This window comes from Camelus dromedarius, chromosome Y (genome assembly GCF_036321535.1).
Source record: "Camelus dromedarius isolate mCamDro1 chromosome Y, mCamDro1.pat, whole genome shotgun sequence".
NCBI classification, from domain to species: Eukaryota; Metazoa; Chordata; class Mammalia; order Artiodactyla; family Camelidae; genus Camelus; species Camelus dromedarius.
In genome coordinates this window covers 14,320,749-14,344,393 of record NC_087473.1, presented here as the reverse complement: position 1 = coordinate 14,344,393, position 23,645 = coordinate 14,320,749, and the positions used below count along the sequence as shown (strand labels likewise).

The window sequence follows — 23,645 nt, the reverse complement described above, 5'->3', positions numbered from 1 at the left end:
CATAAAAAATATTTAATAAAATGGGTATACAAGTACATACCTAAACACAATAAAGGCCATAGACAAACAGATATCTAACATCGTAGTTTAAACAGAAAGGATGAAAGCTTTTCTGCTGAGATCAGGAAAAGACAAAGGTGTCCACCCTAACCACTCTTGTTTAACATTGTACACGAAGTCTTAGGTAGGATAATCAGGCAAAAAAAAAAAAAAAAAAAAAAAAAAATCCAGCTAGAAAAGAAAAATTTGTTTACAGATGATTTGATATGAAGAAAACCCTATGGAGTCTACCAAAAATTGTTATAACTGATCAGCAAATTCAGTAAAGTTGTAGGATACAAAATCACTTGTATGTGGAAACTGAAAAACCTGGACCGTTAGAAGCAGACAGCAGAGTGGTAGTTACCAGGGGCTGAGAAAGTGGGGGAAATGGGGAAATGTTGGTCAAAGTGTAAAAAGTTTCAGTTATAACATGAGTTAGTTAGTTCTGGCATCTTCAAAATACAGCCTCATTACTAGAGTTAGTTCTATATCGTGTGCTTGAAACTTGCTAAGAGTGTAGATCATAACTGTTCTCACCTTAGAAAGAAATGGTAGTTATGTGACGTGGTAGGGGTGTTAGCTAATGCTTTGGTGGGAGTCATCTTCAGTATATGTGTATTAAATCAATACATTGTACACTTTAATTATTGTTACATGCCAAACAATCTCAATCATGCAGAAAATGATAAAGCGTTTGTCAAATAAGCCCAAATCCCTTGGTGTCTTCTGCAGGCTTGGTTTCTGCAGATTTACTTTGTTCCTTTGATTAGCCATGTTTCCTGCTTTGTTTTCATGTGCTTTGATTTTTGTTTGTTTGTATCTCTTTTGTTCAAAATCTGGCATTTGGAATAAACATTACAGTCTGGTTTGGTGCAGAAGAGGACCAACTATCATGGACAGAAGGTTTAAGACTGTCTTAGGCCTTTTCTGAGTCTGCACCTTCTCTAGGCTTCCACATGTACTTTCCCTAATTGTTTCCTCTACATACTTGCTTTTACATGTCTCACTTGTCTAGGAGGTTCAGTCTTATTTCTTCTAGAACCTTAGAGCTCTATTCTATTCCTCTACTAGTAATCTCTTCTACTCAGGTATTTGCAAGTCTCTAGTCTTCCTGCAGTTTTCACATGTTGTGACACCTGCCATTCGTTAGCCGTGGCCTCCAACCTGATACTCTAACTATACTTCCATACCTTTCTGAGCTTTGAGTCAGTCAAGATAGAAACCAGTCCTTTGGGCAGCCCTCAGGCCATAAAATGACAATCAATTTCTGTTTCTTTTTTTTCTTGTCTTCCATCCTGTAGGAGGAACCAGGGATGAATTGGATTTTTCCAACTGCATGGATCTGTCTGAACCTGCGAGGAGGTAGCACAAGAACAAACAAAAGTGCTAAGAAAAAAATTTTTTATCATTCTGACTGTGATTGTGCATTTGCTTGGTTTCTGCTGATCCTGCCTAGTTTCTAGAGCTCCCACAAAAATATTTTAATTAATCTACTATTGTTGAATTGGTGTTGCCATGTGGGATGAGATACTGGAAGCTGCTGGTTTCTGCCATCTTGGTGATATCACCTCAGTTCTTGAGTATTTTTCTGTTACTTTTTAGAATAATTAAAAACCTAGTTTAAAAATCTAGGACCACTGCCGTAAGAAGAGGGAGTGCTGTGAATCTCTCTCAGGGTTACACTGAGTAAACATCTTCTTCTCTACCCTTATGTTGCTTCCTCCTCTCTCATTTTCTTTTCTTTCTTTCTTTTTTTTTTTTTTTTATTTCCTAAGTCTTTATTAGTCTTTTTTTTTTAACATTTTTTATTGATTTAAAATCATTTTACAATGTGTCAAATTCCAGTATTCAGCACAATTTTTCAGTCATTCATAGACATATACACACTCATTGTCACATTTTTTTCTCTGTGAGTTATCATAACATTTTGTGTATATTTCCCTGTGCTATACAGTGTAATCTTGTTTATCTATTCTACAATTTTGAAATCCCAGGCTATCCCTTCCCACCCTCCACCCCCCGGGAATCACAAGTCTGTATTCTCTGTCTGTGAGTCTATTTCTGTCCTGTATTTACGCTTTGTTTTTGTTTGTTTGTTTTGTTTTTGTTTTTGTTTTTGTTTTTGTTTTTTAGATTCCACATATGAGCGATCTCATATGGTATTTTTCTTTCTCTTTCTGGCTTACTTCACTTAGAATGACATTCTCCAGGAGCATCCATGTTGCTGCAAATGGCATTATGTTGTCGGTTTTTATGGCTGAGTAGTATTCCATTGTAAAAATATACCACATCATCTTTATCCAGTCACCTGTTGATGGACATTTAGGCTGTTTCCATGTTTTGGCTATTGTAAATAGTGCTGCTATGAACATTGGGGTACAGGTGTCATCCTGAAGTAGATTTCCTTCTGGATACAAGCCCAGGAGTGGGATTCCTGGGTCATATGGTAAGTCTATTCCCGGTCTTTTGAGGAATCTCCACACTGTTTTCCATAGTGGCTGCACCAAACTGCATTCCCACCAGCAGTGTAGGAGGGTTCCCCTTTCTCCACAGCCTCTCCAGCATTTGTCATTTGTGTATTTTTGAATGACGGCCATTCTGACTGGTGTGAGGTGATACCTCATTGTGGTTTTGATTTGCATTTCTCTGATAATTAGTGATATTGAGCATTTTTTCATGTGCTTTTTGATCATTTATTTTCTTTTAACCAGCTTTCCTTGAATACCTTAGATAGTACATGCTTTATTTGCTCCAAACAAGTTATTCAAAGACTAGGAACTCTATTCCTCTGCTGTTTCTGTTTTGTTTTGCTTTGTTTTTTGCTTGATTTTTACTTCAGATATTAATTCAAGCATTAGTTTAATATCTGTGTTCTTTCCATTATTTGTTATCATAGCATTGCATTCCTATCATTTTGAGTATGATTATACATATGGTCAGTTTTACAAATTTAATACTTTGAAATGTTTTCAAGGGTCATTGTAAAGTTTAAGTAAGAGTGGTACCTTTCATGGAGTACGTGAAAGGAGGAATGAAAGAGAGAAATACAGTGGGGAGCTCCTTATTGAGCCTTTTTAATGTCTATTGCAGCTGGAAGGTATAAAATTTTGTCTTCTCTCCTTTCTTCCTTGTTGCTCTTTTGAACAAGGACACAAAGACTGGTACAGAGAAGGCATCTTTCACTCATTTTGAGGATGGAAATAAAGTACTGAAATTGCTACGTAGTTGATAGAATGAGCTCAGATTTCTGATAAAATCATGAAGCTGACTTAGCTGCTATTCTCATAGGTCATATTACATGAAATATAAATTCATTTTTGTATAACTAATTTTATATTTTCTATCCCTTGCAGCAGAAACTAACCTTAACTAATAGAGCCTTCGCCTTGTAAGTTGTTTCAAGCTGTGGAAGTGGAACATTGCTTTTCCCATTCCAAAAATGAAAATTAACGTTGACTAAATATTTGACTTAGCTAAATTTCTTATGTATAGTAATTCTAGTTGGTTAATCATGATAGAAGGGAGGTAGCTATCTCATAAGCAGTTATTATGATGTCAGACATTCTGTACTCTGTAATCTCAGTCTCAACCTTGAGAGCAACTCTACTAGAACCCTATCTTGAGTTCACATCCATTTGAGCCAACATGAGAGCTCCATTTTGCTTCTGCCAGTTTTGGGGATTGCTTTTTTACTGCTGTGGTGGTAAGTTACACGTACCAGGACATTTTTCCAACTCGTTTGTCTTAGTACTGGGGAAGATGATTTTGTTGTCCCTTAACCTTTTACAATACCTTCTGTTTTCCTCCTTGTTATTTATATCAATTCCTACTGTTTGTTCACACTTCTCTTTCACTTAATCTTACATTTTTGCCATCTTTATCCCTTCTCATTCTTCTATATATTCTCCTCTTTTCCATCTTCATCAAAGAAAAAAGTAGGATGACCAATCTCATTAATCATTCAACAAGATGTTGTTTTTCATGATGTGTTTACCTCTGCCCCTCCCTATCTGACCCTTTTAGTACCCAACTCTCAAAAGCAGTGGTTAAGCTCACTGATCCCAACGATTGCCCCATTGTCAGCGTCCAACGGCATCCCATGGCTAGTGTCCATGGCTGAAACCTGCCAGGGCATTATTCTGAGTCGGTGGTGGATCCTCTCCACAGCCAGCTGTCTGACTAAACTGTAAGTGTAGCTAAAGCCATGGGAAATGGATCATAATTATGTTTACTTTTTATATTTGCTTTATCATAACTAACAGTATTTGCTTGGGATTTTGATGCATTAAAATGACTTATCTCCTTCGAAAAATATGTTAAAAATGAAGCTTGAAGTTCTAAAAGTCAAATTCTATTCAGTGTGTAATACAGAACATCAGTTTACAGGGATAGAAAGTAGAAACTTGTTGGATTACTTACTTGCTAAGTAAATAAAAGACCATACACCGGAAGACATTTCAGCTTAAATGGAAGCTTAACGAAATGTTTTTCTCACTCTAATTTTATTGCGTTGTTTGTTTTTTTATTTTTCAATTCCTTTAGGAAACATTTAAGCTCGGACATTTCAGGAGTCAATGACCAAGAAGGTATCTTACATGGCCATAAAATATGCCTGCACCCCGGTTTTGATCCACAAGCTGGGACAAATCCAGTCAAAGGGGACATAGGGGTGGTCCTCCTGCAATATCCCGTCAGGAGGGAAGAAATATCATTTTCTTACACTTATAACATCTGGAAGAGCTGTTATAACTGCCAGTACAGACACTGCAGGGTATACCAATATCAGAGTAAGTCACATTAAGTTGTGTTCTGCTGTATCATAGATGTAGCTAAGAAACAGATACAAGAATGAAGCAAATTAATGGGACGATAAAATGGCAAGTTTAAAAAATCTATAAATAATTAAATCCACATTATTCCACTTTACAGAGGAAAAAATCTGAGTCTTTAAGAAAGTAGAGTGACAGTATCACGTGTTAACAATTATTCTGTGTTCTGTTATTCCTCTTAGGAAGGATTTGGGAACAGCTAAAAGATATAAGATAAATGTATATGAGATGACCTGGAAGGAAAGAAATCTGATTATCTTAGTAATTTTATGTAATAAAAAATTGAAAAGTATATGTTGTAAAAAAAATCTTGGGAAACTATGCTTAAGACACATATTAAGCCGTATCTCACAATCCTTCCTGTATCTTTTCCTTCAGACCATAATAACTTTGGGAGCAGAATCAAGAAGTTGTCAGTTAAGCTTCTGGACCTCTCATTCTGCCACCATGGACGTATCTACCCGACTACAAGTAACAATTTATGCATCTGGAGTCAACCACAAGAAGACTGCTGGGTACTTACTGTATAGGGGCAAAGTTACCGTTGGAGGAGATACAAAAATATATTTAAGTTGTGTAAAATAGGTATAGAGTTTCATTTATCTAAGGTGAATAAATTCTGGAGATCTGCTGTACAACATATATAGATTAAACAAATCATGTACTGTACACGTAAACATAAAAGAGGGTGGATATCATGTTAAATAATAAAGAGATAAAAACAAATGTTTTTTATTTCCACAAGCAATCCATGGATGTAATATGTCAACATATATCATGATTATATAAAAAAGACGCATAGAGACTTTTATTAAGGTCAAAAATAAAGCAGGAATATTTTCATCGAGAACATTTGAGAAGTTAGAGAACTTACTAAGAACATCTTTGAAACAATGGGAAGGACATAAGGTTACAACACAAAGTTATGATTCTTAGACTGTAGCAAAATGAACAAAGGCATATATTGAGAGTTGAGATCAGGGACAACAAAATAAAGTCCTTGACTTTTACTCTGAGTATCATTCTGCCTGCTGGGAGGGGAATAAACCTAGGACAGGGATGAGGTGAGAAGGGAAGCAGAAATGACGGTAGCTTGAATCAAACTAAAAATAGCGGAGGTGCTCTGCCTGGAAATACTCGGCTAAGGGGACCATAAGTGGTATCTAAGTAAAGATGTTGCATATTTTTTAGAATTGGGAAGTTTTCTCCGAATTACCCCTAGCATTTGTTTTTGTTTATAATCAGAGTTAAAATTATTTGTGCCTAAGTCATTTTGTCAGCTGCTTGATATGGGAACCATATGACATTTACTACTGTTTGCCATGTCATATAGACTTTCCGTGTGGTAGAAAAATGTATATAACTCATATATTTTAATGTTTAACTTTTAATATTTATAAATATTAAGCACACATTCAATGTATAAATGTTACTCATAAATATAAATATAATATATAGCTGTCTTAGATAGTGGATTATCTTTGTTTTCTCATTCAGGTACAGCAGGGTAGTCCTGTTCTCTGTCTCTTTGGCAACCACTGGGAACTGGTAGGCCTGGTCAGTGAGTCCTCAATGGCCTGTTATGACCCTATTCTTGTCACCAAGACAGCCCCATACCTATCTTGGATGAGATGGCTTATCAAGTCATCCCAGAAGCCACTGGACTCTGTTTCTAATTTACCTTGCAGTTTTTCTCCTGGTGCACAAGACAGGCTTAGCCTGAACAGGGGCTCTGCTATTTTGACCTCCCATGGATTCTTCATACGGTCATGGAGGGGAAGAGTAGGCATGTTCCCACTGAACAGACAGCAGCGGAATCCTCCTCCAGTATTTTTTGGTTCAAATAATAGAGACTCTTTTCCTGGAGGTACACAGTTACACCTTCAAAGCAGTCAGCTCTCCTCAGCTAGCAGATTCCCAATGGTACGGTCTTGGACCTCTCCTGCTGCCAAATCATGGGGTCCTTCTCATACAGCTGAGCCGTGGAGCACGCCATTAACTGATACTTCTGATCCTTTGCTTCCTTCTGGACCCCAGAACGCTCCAACAGCTGATGTGTCTATGCCCTGGGACCTTCCGCACAGAGTTGCAAGGAAATACAAATACCGAGTTATGACAGATTCAGTAAGATCTTGGCTTAAACCTTTAGACAGAATACGTGGGCTTCATGCCCAACAATTAGATAATGCTGATGGATCATGGATTCTCCTTTCAAGTGACATAGATGGATTCAAAGTTCATTCTGAGATTAATACTCCTCAGTCTCAAGTTCAATCTAGTAATGTTCCTTTCCATGGTCAACCTCTAGCTAGACCCTGGTTAGAAATTACGCCTCCTGTTGGACCTTGGACACATTCTGCGCTTGATCAAACAGGGAAAGTGGTGCAGATTCAATCCAGTGAGGAGAGTGTTAGAACCCAAATACATCATGTAACCGATAGAGTTAACACTGGTGTCAAGCCAATAACCTACAACCTGCATCCATGGGTCCCCTTAATAGTTAGTAAAACTGGATTCTGGACTCATTCCATAGTAAATGAAGATGGATCCCAGTATTCTACAGTAACACATACCTTGGAACCCCGGTTTCAGCCTGTCTTGAATACAGTTGGAACCCAAGAACTTATACAAAAGACAGATGAATACAGAATTCTCCCTGAATCTGAGCCAACTCAATTTTGGACTTCCTCTACACTAAATGAGCCCTTTAGCTGGGTTCCGTCTGCAGGCAATTCCATTAGGCCGTGGGCCCAACATGAAGCCAGTACAGTGCAATCCTCAAGTCAGAGGGATGGAATGAGTCCACTGAGTAAACATGAGGCTATTATAGTCAAATCTCAGATGCAGACTCAAGATTCAGTCTTGATTCATACTATTACTAATGTAACTGATCCTTTAATTCACTCTGGAGTTAATACAGTCGGACCATCGTTACAGACTGAAAGAAACAGACCCTGGATTCAGCCTAAATTCCATGTAGTCAGACCCAGAACTCAGCCTGAAGAAGGTAAAGATAAACACTGGACCCAGTCAGAAAAAGATACAATCAGATCCCAGACCCACACTAGAAATGAAACAGTCAGAACCTGGAACCATCCTGAAGCTGGTACAGCCAGATCCTGGTTCTGGACTAAACCTGATCAAGAGAAACTGAGGACCCAGGCAGAATTTAAAACACTCTACCCTTGGAGTCAGCCTAAAGTTGACATTGTGAAGCCATGGACTCAGTCTGAAGCTGGTAGCATCCAACTGGGGACAAAGCCTGAGGCATCTACATTCAGACCCAGAACACAGTCCAAAGTTAATACACCCTGGACAAGGCCTGTAGCTGATTCTGTCAGATTTTGGTTGCAGACACAAATTAACACAATTGGAACCTGGAGCCAACCTGAATCTGAAACAACCACTTCCTGGTCTGAGTCTGAAGCTGATAGAGGCAGACCATGGCTGAATACTCAAAGTAGTATATTCAAACCTTGGACTGAGACAGAATTTGAAACAACCCGCTCTTGGACCCAACCTGAACATGATATAGCCAGACCTTGGACTCAGTCTGAGGCTGACCATGTCAAACACTGGTTCCAGACTCAGATGGAGACAGTCACACTGTGGACAGAGCCGGTAACCAGAACAACCCATCACTGGGTACAGTCGGAAAAAGAAGTGGTCAAACCCTGGAACCAACCTGTGACTGATAAGGTAGAAACCTGGATACAACATGGCATTAATACAGTCAGGCCCTGGGATGAGCTTGAAGATGATAAAGAGAGATTCTGGACTCAGTCTGAAGCTGACACAATGAAACCCTGGACTCAGTCAGATACTGGTATGATTAACCCTGCAGCACAAAATGAAGTTGATACATCAACAGTGTGGACCCAAGTTGAATCCCCAGAAACAAATTCCTGGACACAGTCTGAAACTGAGATAATCACACAATCAACACAGGCCAAAACTCCAGCAGTACATCACTGGACAGAGATGCTAGGTGGTACCATCACAACACAGGCAAAGGCTGAATTTCCAGGACTAAAGTTCTTGACACGTCTTGTATCTGTTAAAGTCACACCATGGACTCAAGCTGAACCTCTAGCAGTAAACCACTGGACACAGCCTGAAGCTGATACGGTCACACAGTGGGCTCAGGGTGAACTTCCAGAAGTAAATCCCTGGACGAAAACTGCAGCTGACACGATCAAAACATGGACCCTGGCTGAATCTCTAGCGGTAAATCCCTGGATGCAGTCTGAAACTGCCACAGTCACACAGCGGATCCAAGCTGAATCTCTAGCAGTAAATTCACGGACACAGCCTGTAGTTGATATATTCTCACTGTACACTCAGGCTGAGTCCCCATCATTACATTTCTGGACAAAGTCTGAAACTGACACAGTCACAACATGGACTCCAATTGAAACTTCAGCAGTAAATTCCTGGACACAGTCTGAAACTGACAGTATCTCAACATGGACCAGTACGGTAAATCCAGACATAAATCCCCAGGCACAAGCTGAAACTGATACAGTCACAGCTTGGACCCAGGCAGAAAATCTAGGAGTAAATACCTGGACACAACCTGTAGATGATGCCGTTCCACCATGGGCTCAGGCTGAATCTTTAGCTGTAAATCCCTGGACAGACACTGAAACTGAGATAGTCACACCACGGACCCAAGTAGAAACTCCAGGAATACAGCAGTGGGCTCAGCCTGCAGCTGATAGAGACACATTCTGGACCCAGGATGATTCACAGGCAGTAAATCCCTGGGCAGATCCTGTATCTGACAGTGTTACACAGTGGATCCAAACTGAACTCCCAGCAGTAAAACAGTGGACCCAGAAGGAATCTGATACAGTCACGATATTTACCCAGGCTGAATTTCCAGACATGGAGACTTGGAATGATCCTCTGGCTGATGTTGTCACACCATGGACTCAGGCTGAATCACCAGCAGAAAATGCCTGGACACAGCCTTTAGTTGCCACAGTGACACCGTGGCATCAGGCCGAATATCCAGCAGCAAACGGCTGGACGGAGCCTGTAGTTGCCACAGTGACACCGTCGACTCTTGCTGAACCTCCTGCAGCAATTAGCTGGACGGAGCCTGAGGTTGCCACAGTGACACCGTGGAATCAGGCTGACTCTCCAGCAGCAAATCCCTGGGGAGAGCCTATAGTTGCCACAGTGACACCGCGGACTCCTGCTGAACCTCCTACAGCAAATTCCTGGACGGAGCCTGTAGTTGCCACAGTGACACGGTGGCATCAGGCCGAATCTCCAGCAGGAAATCCCTGGGCAGAGCCTGTAGTTGCCACAGTGACACCGTGGACTCAGGCTGAACCTCCTGCAGCAAATCCCTGGGCAGAGACTGTAGATGCCACGGTGACACCGTCGACTCTTGCTGCACCTCCTGCAGCAAATGGCTGGACGGAGCCTGAGGTTGCCACAGTGACACCGTGGCATCAGACTGACTCTCCAGCAGCAAATCCCTGGGCAGAGACTGAGGTTGCCACAGTGACACCGTGGCATCAGACTGACTCTCCATCAGCAAATCCCTGGGCAGAGACTGAGGTTGCCACAGTGACACCGTGGCATCAGACTGACTCTCCATCAGCAAATCCCTGGGCAGAGACTGAGGTTGCCACAGTGACACCGTGGCATCAGGCTGAATCTCCATTAGCAAATCCTTGGACAGAGACTGTAGTTGCCACAGTGACACCGTGGACTACTGTTGAACCTCCTGTAGCAAATCCCTGGACAGACCCTGTAGTTGCCACAGTGACACCGTGGAATCAGGCTGAACCTCCTGCAGCAAATCCCTGGACGGAGCCTGTAGTTGCCACAGTGACACCGTGGCATCAGGCCGAATCTCCAGCAGCAAATCCCAGGACAGAGACTGTAGTTGCCACAGTGACACCGTGGACTCCTGCTGCAAATCCCTGGACGGAGTCTGTAGTTGCCATAGTGACACCGTCGACTCCTGCTGAACCTCCTACAGCACATCCCTGGACGGAGCCTGTAGTTGCCACAGTGACACCGTGGACTCAGGCTGAACCTCCTGCAGAAAATCCCTGGGCAGAGCCTGTAGTTGCCACAGTGACACCGTGGCATCAGGACGAATCTCCAGCAGCAAATCCCTGGACAGAGACTGTAGTTGCCACAGTGACACCGTGGACTCCTGCTGCAAATCCCTGGACGGAGCCTGTAGTTGCCATAGTGGCACCGTCGACTCCTGTTGAACCTCCTACAGCACATCCCTGGACGGAGCCTGTAGTTGCCACAGTGACACCGTGGCATCAGGCCGAATCACCAGCAGCAAATCCCTGGACAGAGCCTGTAGTTGCCACAGTGACACCGTGGCATCAGGCTGAATCTCCATTAGCAAATCCCTGGACAGAGCCTGTAGTTGCCACGGTGACACCGTGGCATCAGGCCGAATCACCAGCAGCAAATCCCTGGACAGAGCCTGTAGTTGCCACAGTGACACCGTGGCATCAGGCCGAATCACCAGCAGCAAATCCCTGGACAGAGCCTGTAGTTGCCACAGTGACACCGTGGCATCAGGCTGAACCTCCTGCAGCAAATCCCTGGACGGAGCCTGTAGTTGCCACAGTGACACCGTGGCATCAGGCCGCATCTCCAGCAGCAAATCCCTGGACGGAGCCTGTAGTTGCCACAGTGACACCGTGGACTCAGGCTGAACCTCCTGCAGCAAATCCCTGGACAGAGCCTGTAGTTGCCACAGTGACACCGTGGACTCAGGCTGAACCTCCTGCAGAAAATCCCTGGGCAGAGCCTGTAGTTGCCACAGTGACACCGTGGCATCAGGCCGAATCACCAGCAGCAAATCCCTGGACAGAGCCTGTAGTTACCACAGTGACACCGTGGCATCAGGCTGAACCTCCTGCAGCAAATCCCTGGACGGAGCCTGTAGTTGCCACAGTGACACCGTGGCATCAGGCCGCATCTCCAGCAGCAAATCCCTGGACGGAGCCTGTAGTTGCCACAGTGACACCGTGGACTCAGGCTGAACCTCCTGCAGCAAATCCCTGGACGGAGCCTGTAGTTGCCACAGTGACACCGTGGCATCAGGCTGAATCTCCATTAGCAAATCCCTGGACAGAGCCTGTAGTTGCCACGGTGACACCGTGGACTCCTGTTGAACCTTCTGCAGCAAATCCCTGGACAGAGCCTGTAGTTGCCACAGTGACACCGTGGACTCAGGCTGAACCTCCTGCAGAAAATCCCTGGGCAGAGCCTGTAGTTGCCACAGTGACACCGTGGCATCAGGCCGAATCACCAGCAGCAAATCCCTGGACAGAGCCTGTAGTTGCCACAGTGACACCGTGGCATCAGGCTGAACCTCCTGCAGCAAATCCCTGGACGGAGCCTGTAGTTGCCACAGTGACACCGTGGCATCAGGCCGCATCTCCAGCAGCAAATCCCTGGACGGAGCCTGTAGTTGCCACAGTGACACCGTGGACTCAGGCTGAACCTCCTGCAGCAAATCCCTGGACGGAGCCTGTAGTTGCCACAGTGACACCGTGGCATCAGGCTGAATCTCCATTAGCAAATCCCTGGACAGAGCCTGTAGTTGCCACGGTGACACCGTGGACTCCTGTTGAACCTCCTGCAGCAAATCCCTGGACAGAGCCTGTAGTTGCCACAGTGACACCGTGGACTCAGGCTGAACCTCCTGCAGAAAATCCCTGGGCAGAGCCTGTAGTTGCCACAGTGACACCGTGGCATCAGGACGAATCTCCAGTAGCAAATCCCTGGACAGAGACTGTAGTTGCCACAGTGACACCGTGGACTCAGGCAGAGTCTGCAGCAGACAATCCCTGGACAGCACCTCTAGTTGCCATAGTGACACCGTCGACTCCTGCTGAACCTCCAGCAGCAAATCCCTGGACGGAGCCTGAGGTTGCCACAGTGACACCGTGGCATCAGGCTGAATCTCCAGCAGCAAATCCGCAGACGGCACCTGTTGTTGCCCCAGTGAGACTGTGGGCCCAGGCTGAATCTCTAGCAGGAATTCCCTGGACAGAGGCTGTAGCTTTCATAGTCACACAGTGGACCCAGGCTCAATCTCCAACCATAAACCGTTGGATACAACCTGTGGCTGATACAGCCACAGAGCAGGTACAGACTAAATCTCCATTAGTAACTATGTGGACCGAGGCTCAGTTTTCAGTGGTCAACCCCTGGACACAGTCTGAATCACCAGCAGTACATATTTTGACAGAATCCGAATCTCTAGGCTTAACCACAACATTATGGCCTGAGGTTGATACAGTCACATTGTGGACTCAAGCTGAATCTCCAGCAGTAAGTCTCTGGATAGAAACTGTAGGGGCCACAGTCATGCCATGGACCCAGGCTGAATCTTTAGCATTAAATCTCTGGACAAAGTCTGTAGTGGATACCATGACACAGTGGGCCCTGGATGAATCTCCAGGAGCAAAGCTTTGGACGCAGCCATTAGCTTCCACACTCACATTTCGGGCCCAACCTGAAACTCCAACCGTAAATACTTGGACACAGTTTAATTCCGAAATATTTCCACCATTGACCCAGGTTCAATCTGCAGCAGTTGAACCCTGGACACAATCTGAATTCAACACAGTCACACGGTGGACCCAAGGTCAGCATCCTGCGGTGAATTTGTGGACAGAGGCTTTAGCTTCTGTGGTCATACTGTGGACTCAGACTGAATCTCAAACATTAAATAACTGGAGAGAGTCTATAGCTTCCACAGTCACAACATGGACTGAGACTAAAGATTCCACACCAAAACCTTGGGCAGAGACTTTTGTTTCCACAGTCACACCGTGGACTCAGACTGAATCTCCCCCAATAAATTCTTTCACACAGAGTGTAGCTGATACAACCATTCTTTGGCCAACGCTTAAAACTAAATCTAAAAAACCCTGGATGCTGCCTGACACTGGTGTATTGAGTATTTCACTGAATCCTCAGACTGATAGTATTGGATGCTTGATTCAAGATGAAAATCAAGCATCTCTTCTGTGGACGCATATTGAAACTGGTATTGTCAAAACGTTGACCTTATGTGAAACTGGAGCAGTCATATCATCGATAGTGCCTTTGCCTCAAGCAGCCACACTCAGGCCCCCACCTGAAGCTGATATTAGCAGACCTTGGTTTAAAACCCGGGAAAGAATAAGATCCTGGGCCCAGTCAGAACCTCAAACAGTGAGTACCTTGACTCACTTGGGAGCTGGTAGAGTCAAGCTGTTGAGCCAACATGAAACTGCTACAGTCATATCACAGATTCAGGCTGAAACTGACATGTTCCACCCTTGGAACCAGTCTGTTGGAGACACAGTAAGATCCTGGACCCTTTCTGAAGCAGAGGCAGCAAGACCACAGATCCAAACCAGGGCTGGTATAGCCAACCCCTGGACTCAACTTAAAAGTGGTACGCTCAGACTTTGGAACCAAGCTGAATCTGAAGCAATCAGGCCCTGGATACAATCTGAAGCTAGTATCACACTGTTGCCCCAGGCTGAAGTGCAAGCAATAAAACAATTGACCAAGTCTGACATTAATACTGTCAGACCTTGGTTCCAGACTCAACTTGATGCACTAAGAGAAGGGGTTCAATCTGAACCTCAGATAGTTGCTACCTGGATCCAACCCGAATTGCAAACAGTCAATCCCTGGATCCAGCCTGAAACCAATAGAGTCAGATTTTGGACCCATCCTGAAGGTAGTGTAGCCCAACCCTGGATCCAAGTTGAAGCCAACACAGTTAGATTTCAGACTCTCTATGAAATTGATACAAGAAAACCATGGACCCAGCCTGAATATAAATCAATCAGTCCCTGGACTGAAGTGGATACTGCCACATTTTGGTCCCCAACTCAAAATGAAACAGTTAGGCCCTCACCTCAGCTTGAATCTCAGATAACATGTTCCTGGACCCAAGATGACATTGGTATAATCAGTCCTTGCACTCAGTCTGAAACTAGCTCAGTTGGACCCTGGACCAAGCTTGAAACTGCTACAGGCCAACCCTGGATACATTTTGAAGCTGCTACAGTCAAACCACGGACCCACGATGAAACTTTAGCAATCTACCCGTCAACCCAGTCTCAAGGTGATACTGTGATAAGACATTGGTTCCAGACCCAAAGGGATTCACTCAAATCTTGGAATGAACCTGAAGCTAATATAGTCAGACTCTGGACCCAACCTGAAACTGACATTTTTGCATCCTTTACTATCCCTAAACCGGATAAAGTCAGAACATGGATCCAGCCTGAATTAGAAATAAGGCCTGGCATCCATTATAAAGCTGAGATAAATACATCATTTGCTTCTCCTGAAGTTGAGCCAGATGGAACAACCCAAGTAACTAATCGGTTTCATTCCTGGTCTAAAGGTGTATCTTTTTTACCAATAGAAACTGTTCCTTCCCCAGATGATTATTTTGCAGCTTTGTCAACCGAGAGAGCTGCAATAGAAAGCCAAGATCAAATCAATTCTCTCCAACCCAGTGAGCTCACAGACATTCGCTTTCTTACCTTTTCAAGCACTTGGCTTCCTGGAAGAGTTGATTACCTGAATTCTGGCAGTAAATTACGAACTACCAAGGCAAAAGGAATCCCTGATGTCCCATCTAGTTCTCTCAGCCCCCTTTCTCCATCTTTTTCTCTTCTCGCTCCTTGTTTTGTCCCATCCCCATGCACACTGTCCCTTTCCTGTTCAGTCTTTTCTTCTTGCACATTCCCTTCACCGTGTATTTTCCCTTCTTGCTCCATTCTTTCTCCTGTGGCCACCTTCTCTCCTGTTCTCCTGCCCTTAGCTGCTTCTGATAGTTCTCTCCAGGAATTATCTTCATCAGAATTTGCTGAACAAACCATTCTTTCTCATACTTTTTCATCCCTACGTGCTGCTCCAGCCACACTTTTAACAAAGCAACCTTCTCCGATACCTGAATCTGAATCTGAATCTGAATCTGAATCTGAATCTGGAACCAACTCCAGTCAGCCTGGACAAGATCCTCTCAGCTATTCAGAACTCAATATTTCTTTGGCTGAATGTCACCTGGGTATGGTTTGGAAAGAGAGTCTGCAGGCTCTCTGGCTCTTCAAGACAGCTGTTATTTCTCATGAAATCACAGGTGAGTCCAGTTTAGCAATCTATTTTGAGTTACTGTCCTTGGGATCAATGTCTTTGTTGGAACCTAAAACCAGAGTCTCTGTGTAGATGGGAGGTCGTGTTCTCAAACTTTGGCAGGACCAACACTCAAATTATTATCCAGAGCAGAAAAGGGGGCATTAATAATATAATCTTATTAATATTAATCTTAAGAGTTGTCCACATAATTGAGAAAACAGTATCTTATTTTTGCCAGAAATGCTTTAAGAGCTAAGTTTTATACAGAGCACAGTAGTATAAAAACACCTTTAGTGCTTAGAAATAGCTTATTATCCCACTTGAGAAGTGAACAGATAATTCAGATTATTCTTAGAGTGTGCAACAACTTGTTACTGTACCTAACTTTGTAGGGTTAAAAAAATATATTTCCAAGCGTTTTCCCCAAGTTGAAGATTTACAAGCATTTCCTAAAGTCTAAAAATAGGAAATCAACATGTCCAGGGAAAGGAGGGTGGTAACACTAACTTCATCTTCTCCCACATGCAGAGTGTGGATTACGCCCTGGCCTTGTCCCACACTGTCCTAACTGCTGGGAGGCAGAAGTGGGTGAATTCCCTTGGATGGTTTCTGTGCAATTCTCTTTTTCCCATTTCTGTGCTGGCTCTATATTGAATGAACAGTGGATCCTTACCACAGCTAGATGTGCAAATTTCATGTAAGTCTGAGTAAGTCATTTCAAGGTTAAACTATCATTATGAAATATTAAAATTTTGAGTTTGTTAATGGTATCTTTGAGTGTGTTCAAAGTGTTCCTTTGAAGAAGGTAGGTGTTTTTCCTTAGCTAGAAAGACGAAATCTAGTGCATCTTACTTGCAGGAATCACATGTAGTATATTTCCTTAGCTGAAGAGAAAGCATATCCTCCTCTCATACCACCTCATGTATCTCCAAATTAGTGCTTTAGCTATGTATCAGGGAAAATTTCAGGTTGAAAAATCAATTTGTAAATTATTAAAAAAATCTTAATCTTAGATAATTTTACCTAAAAAAAAAAGGAAACTATTCTGAGTTTAAATCATAATTTACGTTAGAATCATAGTTTTGCATTTTGGGACTTCAAGTATCTTGAGTCTTAAAACTTTATTAATCTCTAGAAGACTGAATGATAACTGTCTCAAAATATGTTTCGGGTATATAATTCTATTTACCATTTCAACATAGTGAAGTAAAACCATTAGTACCGACAAGGAAAACAAGGCTCAGAGAGAAGGAGTAACTGTCAGAAGTCTCCCATCTTCTAAGTAAGATATTATAGCTCCTACGTTTCCAAAGTCTATATCACTAAATGTAACAACTATGAATACTAGGATGTAAATTTTCTTCGGAATTCTCAACAAGGATTTAGATTGCTTCGCGACAATTACCTTTTCATTCCAGAGGAAGCCCAGACATACTGTACCTAATAAGACATGCTTGTAAATCTTCAACTTGGGGAAAACGCTTGGAAATATATTTTTTTAACCCTACAAAGTTAGGTACAGTAACAAGTTGTTGCACACTCTAAGAATAATCTGAATTATCTGTTCACTTCTCAAGTGGGATAATAAGCTATTTCTAAGCACTAAAGGTGTTTTTATACTACTGTGCTCTGTATAAAACTTAGCTCTTAAAGCATTTCTGGCAAAAATAAGATACCGTTTTCTCAATTATGTGGACAACTGTTAAGATTAATATTAATAAGATTATAATATTGAGTTGCTTTGTTAAAAGGTGGGCAACAAGTAGAAAAGGGAATGGGAGAAGCACTTTGTGCTCACCTAGACATCATACGATTCATGTGACCTCCAAAGATTGTTTTTTTCACATTGAGAAATATACCAGTAAAATGCTTGATAAATTTTCTCTGCAGCAAAAACTCAGAGGCCCTGGCCCTGGTCCAGGTGGGGCTGATTGATCTTCAGGACCCTGCCCAGGCTCAAACTGTAGGCATTCATCGTGCCGTGCCCTACATAGGCCCCAAGGGACCTTTGGGACCTGGACTAATCTTCCTGGAACAACCACTACATTTTCAACCCCTGGTGCTTCCTATCTGCCTGGAGGAGAGCCTGGAGCAAGAGAAAAACATACAACTGTATGACTGCTGGCTACCCAGTTGGTCCCTTATGAGAGGTGAGAATGTAGAAGATACTGGGATTGAATGAGAATGACACATTCGGAAGGAGTGTAATATGCTCTCAGGTGTGGTAGATTTGTTATGTTTCTCTTCTGCCATATTTCTCCTTCTAATCTAGGATAAAGCTTAAACAAACAAAAAACCAAAACCAAAACCAAAACCCTCTCTATTCTCTGTTTCCCACCAGGAAGTCCTGGAATCCTGCAAAAAAGGCACCTAAGCATCCTGCAAGCCAGCACATGTGCCCAGTTTTGGCCCAGACTGAATGAATTTACTTTCTGCGTCGAAGCCAAGAAAGCTATGGGGGAGGCTGGCTGTAAGGTGACAAGTTAAGGGGATGTGAAAAGCAGGGAGAAAGAGAAGAATGTCCCTTAACATCAGAAGTTATGTCCCAGCCTCCTTTAAATATCTATGGTTGTTTTGTTCCTTGTTTCTTGCAGGGTGACCTGGGGGCACCTCTGGTGTGCCATCTGCAACAAAAGGACACATGGGTGCAGGTGGGAATCTTGAGTCACTTTGATGAGCACTGCACAAAGCCCTACGTCTTCAGCCAAGTGAGCCCTTTCCTTTTCTGGCTCCAAGGAGTTACACGACCCAGCCATGCACCCTGGTCCAAGCAAGGGGCAATGACTACCTCTGCTTCCATCTCCCTTTCGGCCGCTACCTCTACAAACGCGTCGGCTTTTACCTCCACTCCTGCTTCTATCCGGCCACACTTCATCTCTCTACCACAGCCTCAGAGTAAGTCCCAAGCAAATAGTAGTGAGGGAGATTATGAGAAGGAAAGCAAGAGATGAGAATAATACAAGTAGAAAAGGAGGCAGAGAGAATAATCTTCTCCTAATAAATGCATGAGTTTTTCTACTAACCAAGTAACGGGAATTATTTCTCTCATCCTCATCACTTAACTTTCTTAATACCGGCATGTCATATAGATGATATGATTATTATGTTCATGTTAATTGATTACCCTGAGAATAAGAGAAATGCAATGGATTTAATCATACTCTTAGGAACAAAAGAGGAATGGGGCTAACACAGAGACTCAAACTTCTGCTTTTGTAACACGAGGTCCTTTACTACTACACAGTGCCTTAAAAGTGTAATTGTAGAATTTTAAGTTAAATATGTATTTTTTATCGATAGGTAATATGTAATGATTTGTGTATGATACTGTGTACCCAACTCTGTTATATTGTGGTAATTATCTTCCTCTTTCCCTTGACTATTATGAAATGAATTACACTGATCAGTGGCTATTCCACATTAGTTTTCTTCTGTTATAAATCTACCTCTGATAGAATCGTATTTCTACATATTACATTTTTACTTAAAGCTAAGTATCGTGTCTCATATTGCCATATCCATAGTGAATGATGCTTTTAAAACATAAGTGAGGTCATCTCACTTCTTTGCTCAAGTCCTTCAAAGTCTTTTTCACTCAGCGAACCCAAATGCTGTACTTAAATGAAGATCCTAGAGTCTATCTTCATCTATACTCTTCCCTTACTCCTTTTTATAAACAGCTTATCTCTACCATTGTTTATATATATAAACTTTCATTGCTTCTTCTGAAGAACTCTTTAATATATAGAGTCAAATACAAATGTGATCTTTAAATATAAGCTGTTTGCTGATCTTCAGACCTGAATGCCCAGTTTAGTTTAGTGTGTCTATTTACTATGTCACTAAAATTTTAAATCTAGTAAGCTTACTACTCTAGTTTCAGTTAAGCTAACTTTTTTTCCCTAACAGTTTCAAATCAAAAAATTGTCTTTTATTGCCTACTATGTTTATAACTCCTAAGTGTCCACACTAACAACTGTATCAGGATGGTAATGGGGAAGAGAACTGGAATAGTTTCCAATATTTTGACTAAAAATAATTTAAACTGAGCCAGAAAGAAATGGTTCGCTTGGAAAGACAGTAATAAGGGGAGAATTCTTTGCAGGGAGGGTATATAGACCAAAAAAGAAAAAAAAAAATGCAGAGTTTGTGTTTTCAAGTCAATTTTAGTAAATGGACCTGGTGAGCAGGGCTAGGAGAGTGAAGAAGGTTTTTAGATGGGCTACAGATGACAATTTTGCTGAATTTACTTTTGCTGTTTTTCTCAGCTTTGGCAGGTCAGATTTCCCTGAGATACGCCATGCCTTGGCAGGCTTTGATCATCAGCTGTGGCAGTCAAGTTTGTAGTGGTTCCATAGTAAGCAGCTCTTGGGTACTCACTGCTGCCCACTGTGTCAGGAACATGTAAGCTTGCATTCTGCGTCTTTCACTACGGTATGACCCAGAATCTCCAAATTACTTTGCTGAAGTCTTCTTTGTATAAATTAACTTCGTATTATGTCTGAACCATCTTTCTTGTCCCAGTAGCATGTTTGCTTCAGGCCAAGCAAGAAATTTGCCTCTGTGTTTTATTGTTTGTCACCTCTCTTAGTTAACTATTCTGTAATCCCATTGTCTGTGAAGTCTAATCTGATTCATATGCTTCTGATTTTCCTTGAGGTGAGGGAGGAATTTTCTGCATCAGGGCTAAGGAAGTACACTGGAAAGGCTAATGTGGTAAATTTTTAGGGCTCGTATTTCATAGCAAATCTATTCTAATTATTCTTTAACACACACATAGGAATCCTGAAGACACTGCTGTGATACTGGGCCTGAGGCACCCTGGGACACCTCTGAGAGTTGTTAAAGTGTCTACCATCCTGCTGCATGAGAGATTCCGGTTGGTGAGTGGGGCAGCAAAAAATGATCTCGCATTGCTTCTCCTTCAAGAGGTCCAGACTCCCCTTCAGCTTTTGGCACCCTTGGGCCATATGAAGACCCTGAATAGCTCAGAATGCTGGCTGTCTGGGCCACGAATTCTTAAACCAGGTCAGTAGTTATTTTACTTGTTGGGGCGATGGTTTTAAAATAAATGAGATAGGGAATACACACAGATACACACCACACACACATGCGCGCGCGCGTGCGCGCACGCACATTTAGTTGAGGTAACACTGATTCTAATATTCTATAAGTTTCAGGTGTATAACATTACATTTCTACTTCTATATATACGACTATGTGCTCACTATCAGAAATTTAGTTTCCATTCATCATCGTACTGTAGAACCCGTTTATCACTTTCACCTTTCCGCCTCCGGTAACCAGTGCTTTCTTCTCTGTTTTTCTTTAGTTTATTCACCACTAATTAATACAGAAATGCAAATCAAAACTACAATGCGGCATCATCTCACACCAGTCAGAATGGCATCATTCAAAAGTCCACAAACCATAAATGCTGGGGAGGGTGTGGAGAAAAGGGAGCCCTCCTACACTGCTGGTGGGAATGTTAACTAGTTTGCTCACAATGGGGAACAGTATGGAGGTTCCTCCAAAAACTGGAAACAGACTTACCCTATGATCTAGCAATCCCACTCCTGAGCATATATCAGGGTTCCTATTTTTGACACTGTAATTCAAGGAAGAACTCTAATCACAATTGTCTGCTTTACTAATTTTAAGAATTTCATCCAAATATGAGGTTTTGTTTGTTTGTTTCATAAAATGATAGTTTTGTTGATGACCGCATAGGATTTTAAAGGTGAAAGACAATAGAAGGGAAATCTTTCTTTGTCAAGTAAGCTATCACAAACAAGGTAGAGATAAAATGCTTCAAAACTCTTTGCTAACTTTAGAACAAAGGAAACGTTTTTGTTTTGTTTTATTTATTCTTATTTAAGAAGATGAAGTTTGACTTGAAATTTCTAGTTTTACAAGTGAAAGTGCAGTTGTTCATTATGAAGAGTGGCATTCTAAAAATGAGGGAAAGGATTGGAATATGCAAAATTTTGGCGATACAATAAGTGAGACATCTTATCATGAAAGGTTAGAGGTAAAGTGATGATAGAGATCGTGGTCTTATCTCAATAGCTGATGTTTCAGTATAAGCTATGTCACTGGACTTCTAGTTTTCCAACTTTTTCTAGGAGAGGCAGATGAAAATCCAGAAATATTGCAGATGCAAGTGATGGGAGCTTCAAGCTGTGCCCACCTCTACCCTGACATAGGCAGTTCTATTATTTGCTTCATCACACAGGACAAAGACTCAGAAACAAATGTGGTGAGCAGCTCCTTTTTCCTTTTTTCCTAACTCTGCTTGATAGAAAATATAATTTTCTCCACATATAAAAATGTAGAGCAAATGATTCATAAATGATAAACGTAAGAAAGTGAATTATTGCCCTATGAGAAGGAAACAAAATGTCTTTAATTACAGAAAAAAAATTCTTCCAGAAGTATGTTACTAATTTCTGGCTTAGCTCACATTGGTTATTCTTCTCTATCCAATCAAATTAGACATTTCATAGAATTTGCATTCTTTTAGCTATGGAATCCTTTCTTCTCAAAGTCTACCATAAGTGAAACCTTCTTTATAGTCTAACACTCTGTGATTGTACTTGCAATGTCACCTGTGAGAAGAATTCATTTGATAATAATACTGATTTGCTTAGGAACCTGTTTGAACTCTTCCTATTTCCCTCACTGCCCAATTCAAAGTCTAGGATTAAGTAAGAATTTTACATGGTGACTGGAACGTAAATTTTACCTTTGGCTTCACAGGAACCAGTGAGTCCAGGCAGTGCTGTTATGTGCAGACAAATGTCTGGGAATGGCAGCTGGAGACAGATAGGCCTCACCAGTCTGAAGGCACTGGCTACAACTGTGAGCCCCCACTTCTCCTGGATATTATCAACTTCAGCAAAAGCAGGGCATCCCCTAAACCAGGCACTGATGCCTTGGGTGCAAAAACCCAAGTCCTGTAGTCTCCTAAAACAGCCAACGACACTGACACTTTCTTCAGTGGTAATTATTGCAGTACAAAGTCTTTTGTAACTCCGTGGCTATGGAGGGGCATGCTAATCTGTTCACACTGTGATTAAAAAAAGGTATTAAAACAATTAAATGAAAAGATTCATTTAAGCCCTTGCAGAATCTGAGTACATAGTCATGTACTTAAATAAAGACATGTTGTATCCCTAACGACTGCTTTCTTTTTACATCCTAAAGGGAAAACAAAACAAAACAAAACAAAACAAAACAAAACAAAACAAAATCCAACTTTGCTTAGCTCTTTTCAAATTTAAGAGGACTCACATCTATACATTTTAACATTAAAATGTTACCAAGTCCAAGCTTCTACTGCTTGACACACTACAGGACAAGAAATTGGGAGACAAGGTGTTGGGGCAAGGAATAGTGACTTTATGTGGAAAGCTGGCCGACCAAGATGGCAGACTAATGTCCTGAAGAACCATCTTCCCCAAGTCAGAATTCAGGCTCCTTTTATACTAAAAAGGGGCGGGGTGTGGTTGGTTGTTGCAAACTTCTTGGTGTAGGAATTCCTTGTCCTTGGAATCCTTTGTCCTTGTAGCTGTCCACGTGGGTCAGCTCATGGTGCCCCTGTAAACCTCCAACAAGATGAATGTTATC

General features: G+C 42.1%; 2 protein-coding genes across 2 annotated transcripts; both read left to right on the top strand.

The window, feature by feature from the left end:
• The first annotated feature begins 3,687 nt into the window (after positions 1-3,687).
• LOC135320384 (mucin-2-like) lies at positions 3,688-16,106 on the top strand. The gene is made up of 6 exons (XM_064483467.1): positions 3,688-3,745; positions 4,066-4,228; positions 4,585-4,829; positions 5,250-5,386; positions 6,369-14,280; positions 14,377-16,106. Exons 1-6 carry the CDS (start codon positions 3,688-3,690, stop codon positions 16,104-16,106), a joined length of 10,245 nt encoding a protein of 3,414 aa, XP_064339537.1.
• A 432-nt stretch (positions 16,107-16,538) lies between these two features.
• Positions 16,539-23,055, top strand: LOC135320383 (brain-specific serine protease 4-like). Its single transcript, XM_064483466.1, has 8 exons — positions 16,539-16,600; positions 17,868-18,166; positions 18,358-18,491; positions 18,611-18,911; positions 20,285-20,420; positions 20,797-21,044; positions 22,142-22,275; positions 22,776-23,055. The coding sequence occupies exons 1-8, from the start codon at positions 16,539-16,541 to the stop codon at positions 23,046-23,048; spliced, it is 1,587 nt and encodes a 528-aa protein (XP_064339536.1). The 3' UTR covers positions 23,049-23,055.
• Positions 23,056-23,645: the final 590 nt, after the last annotated feature.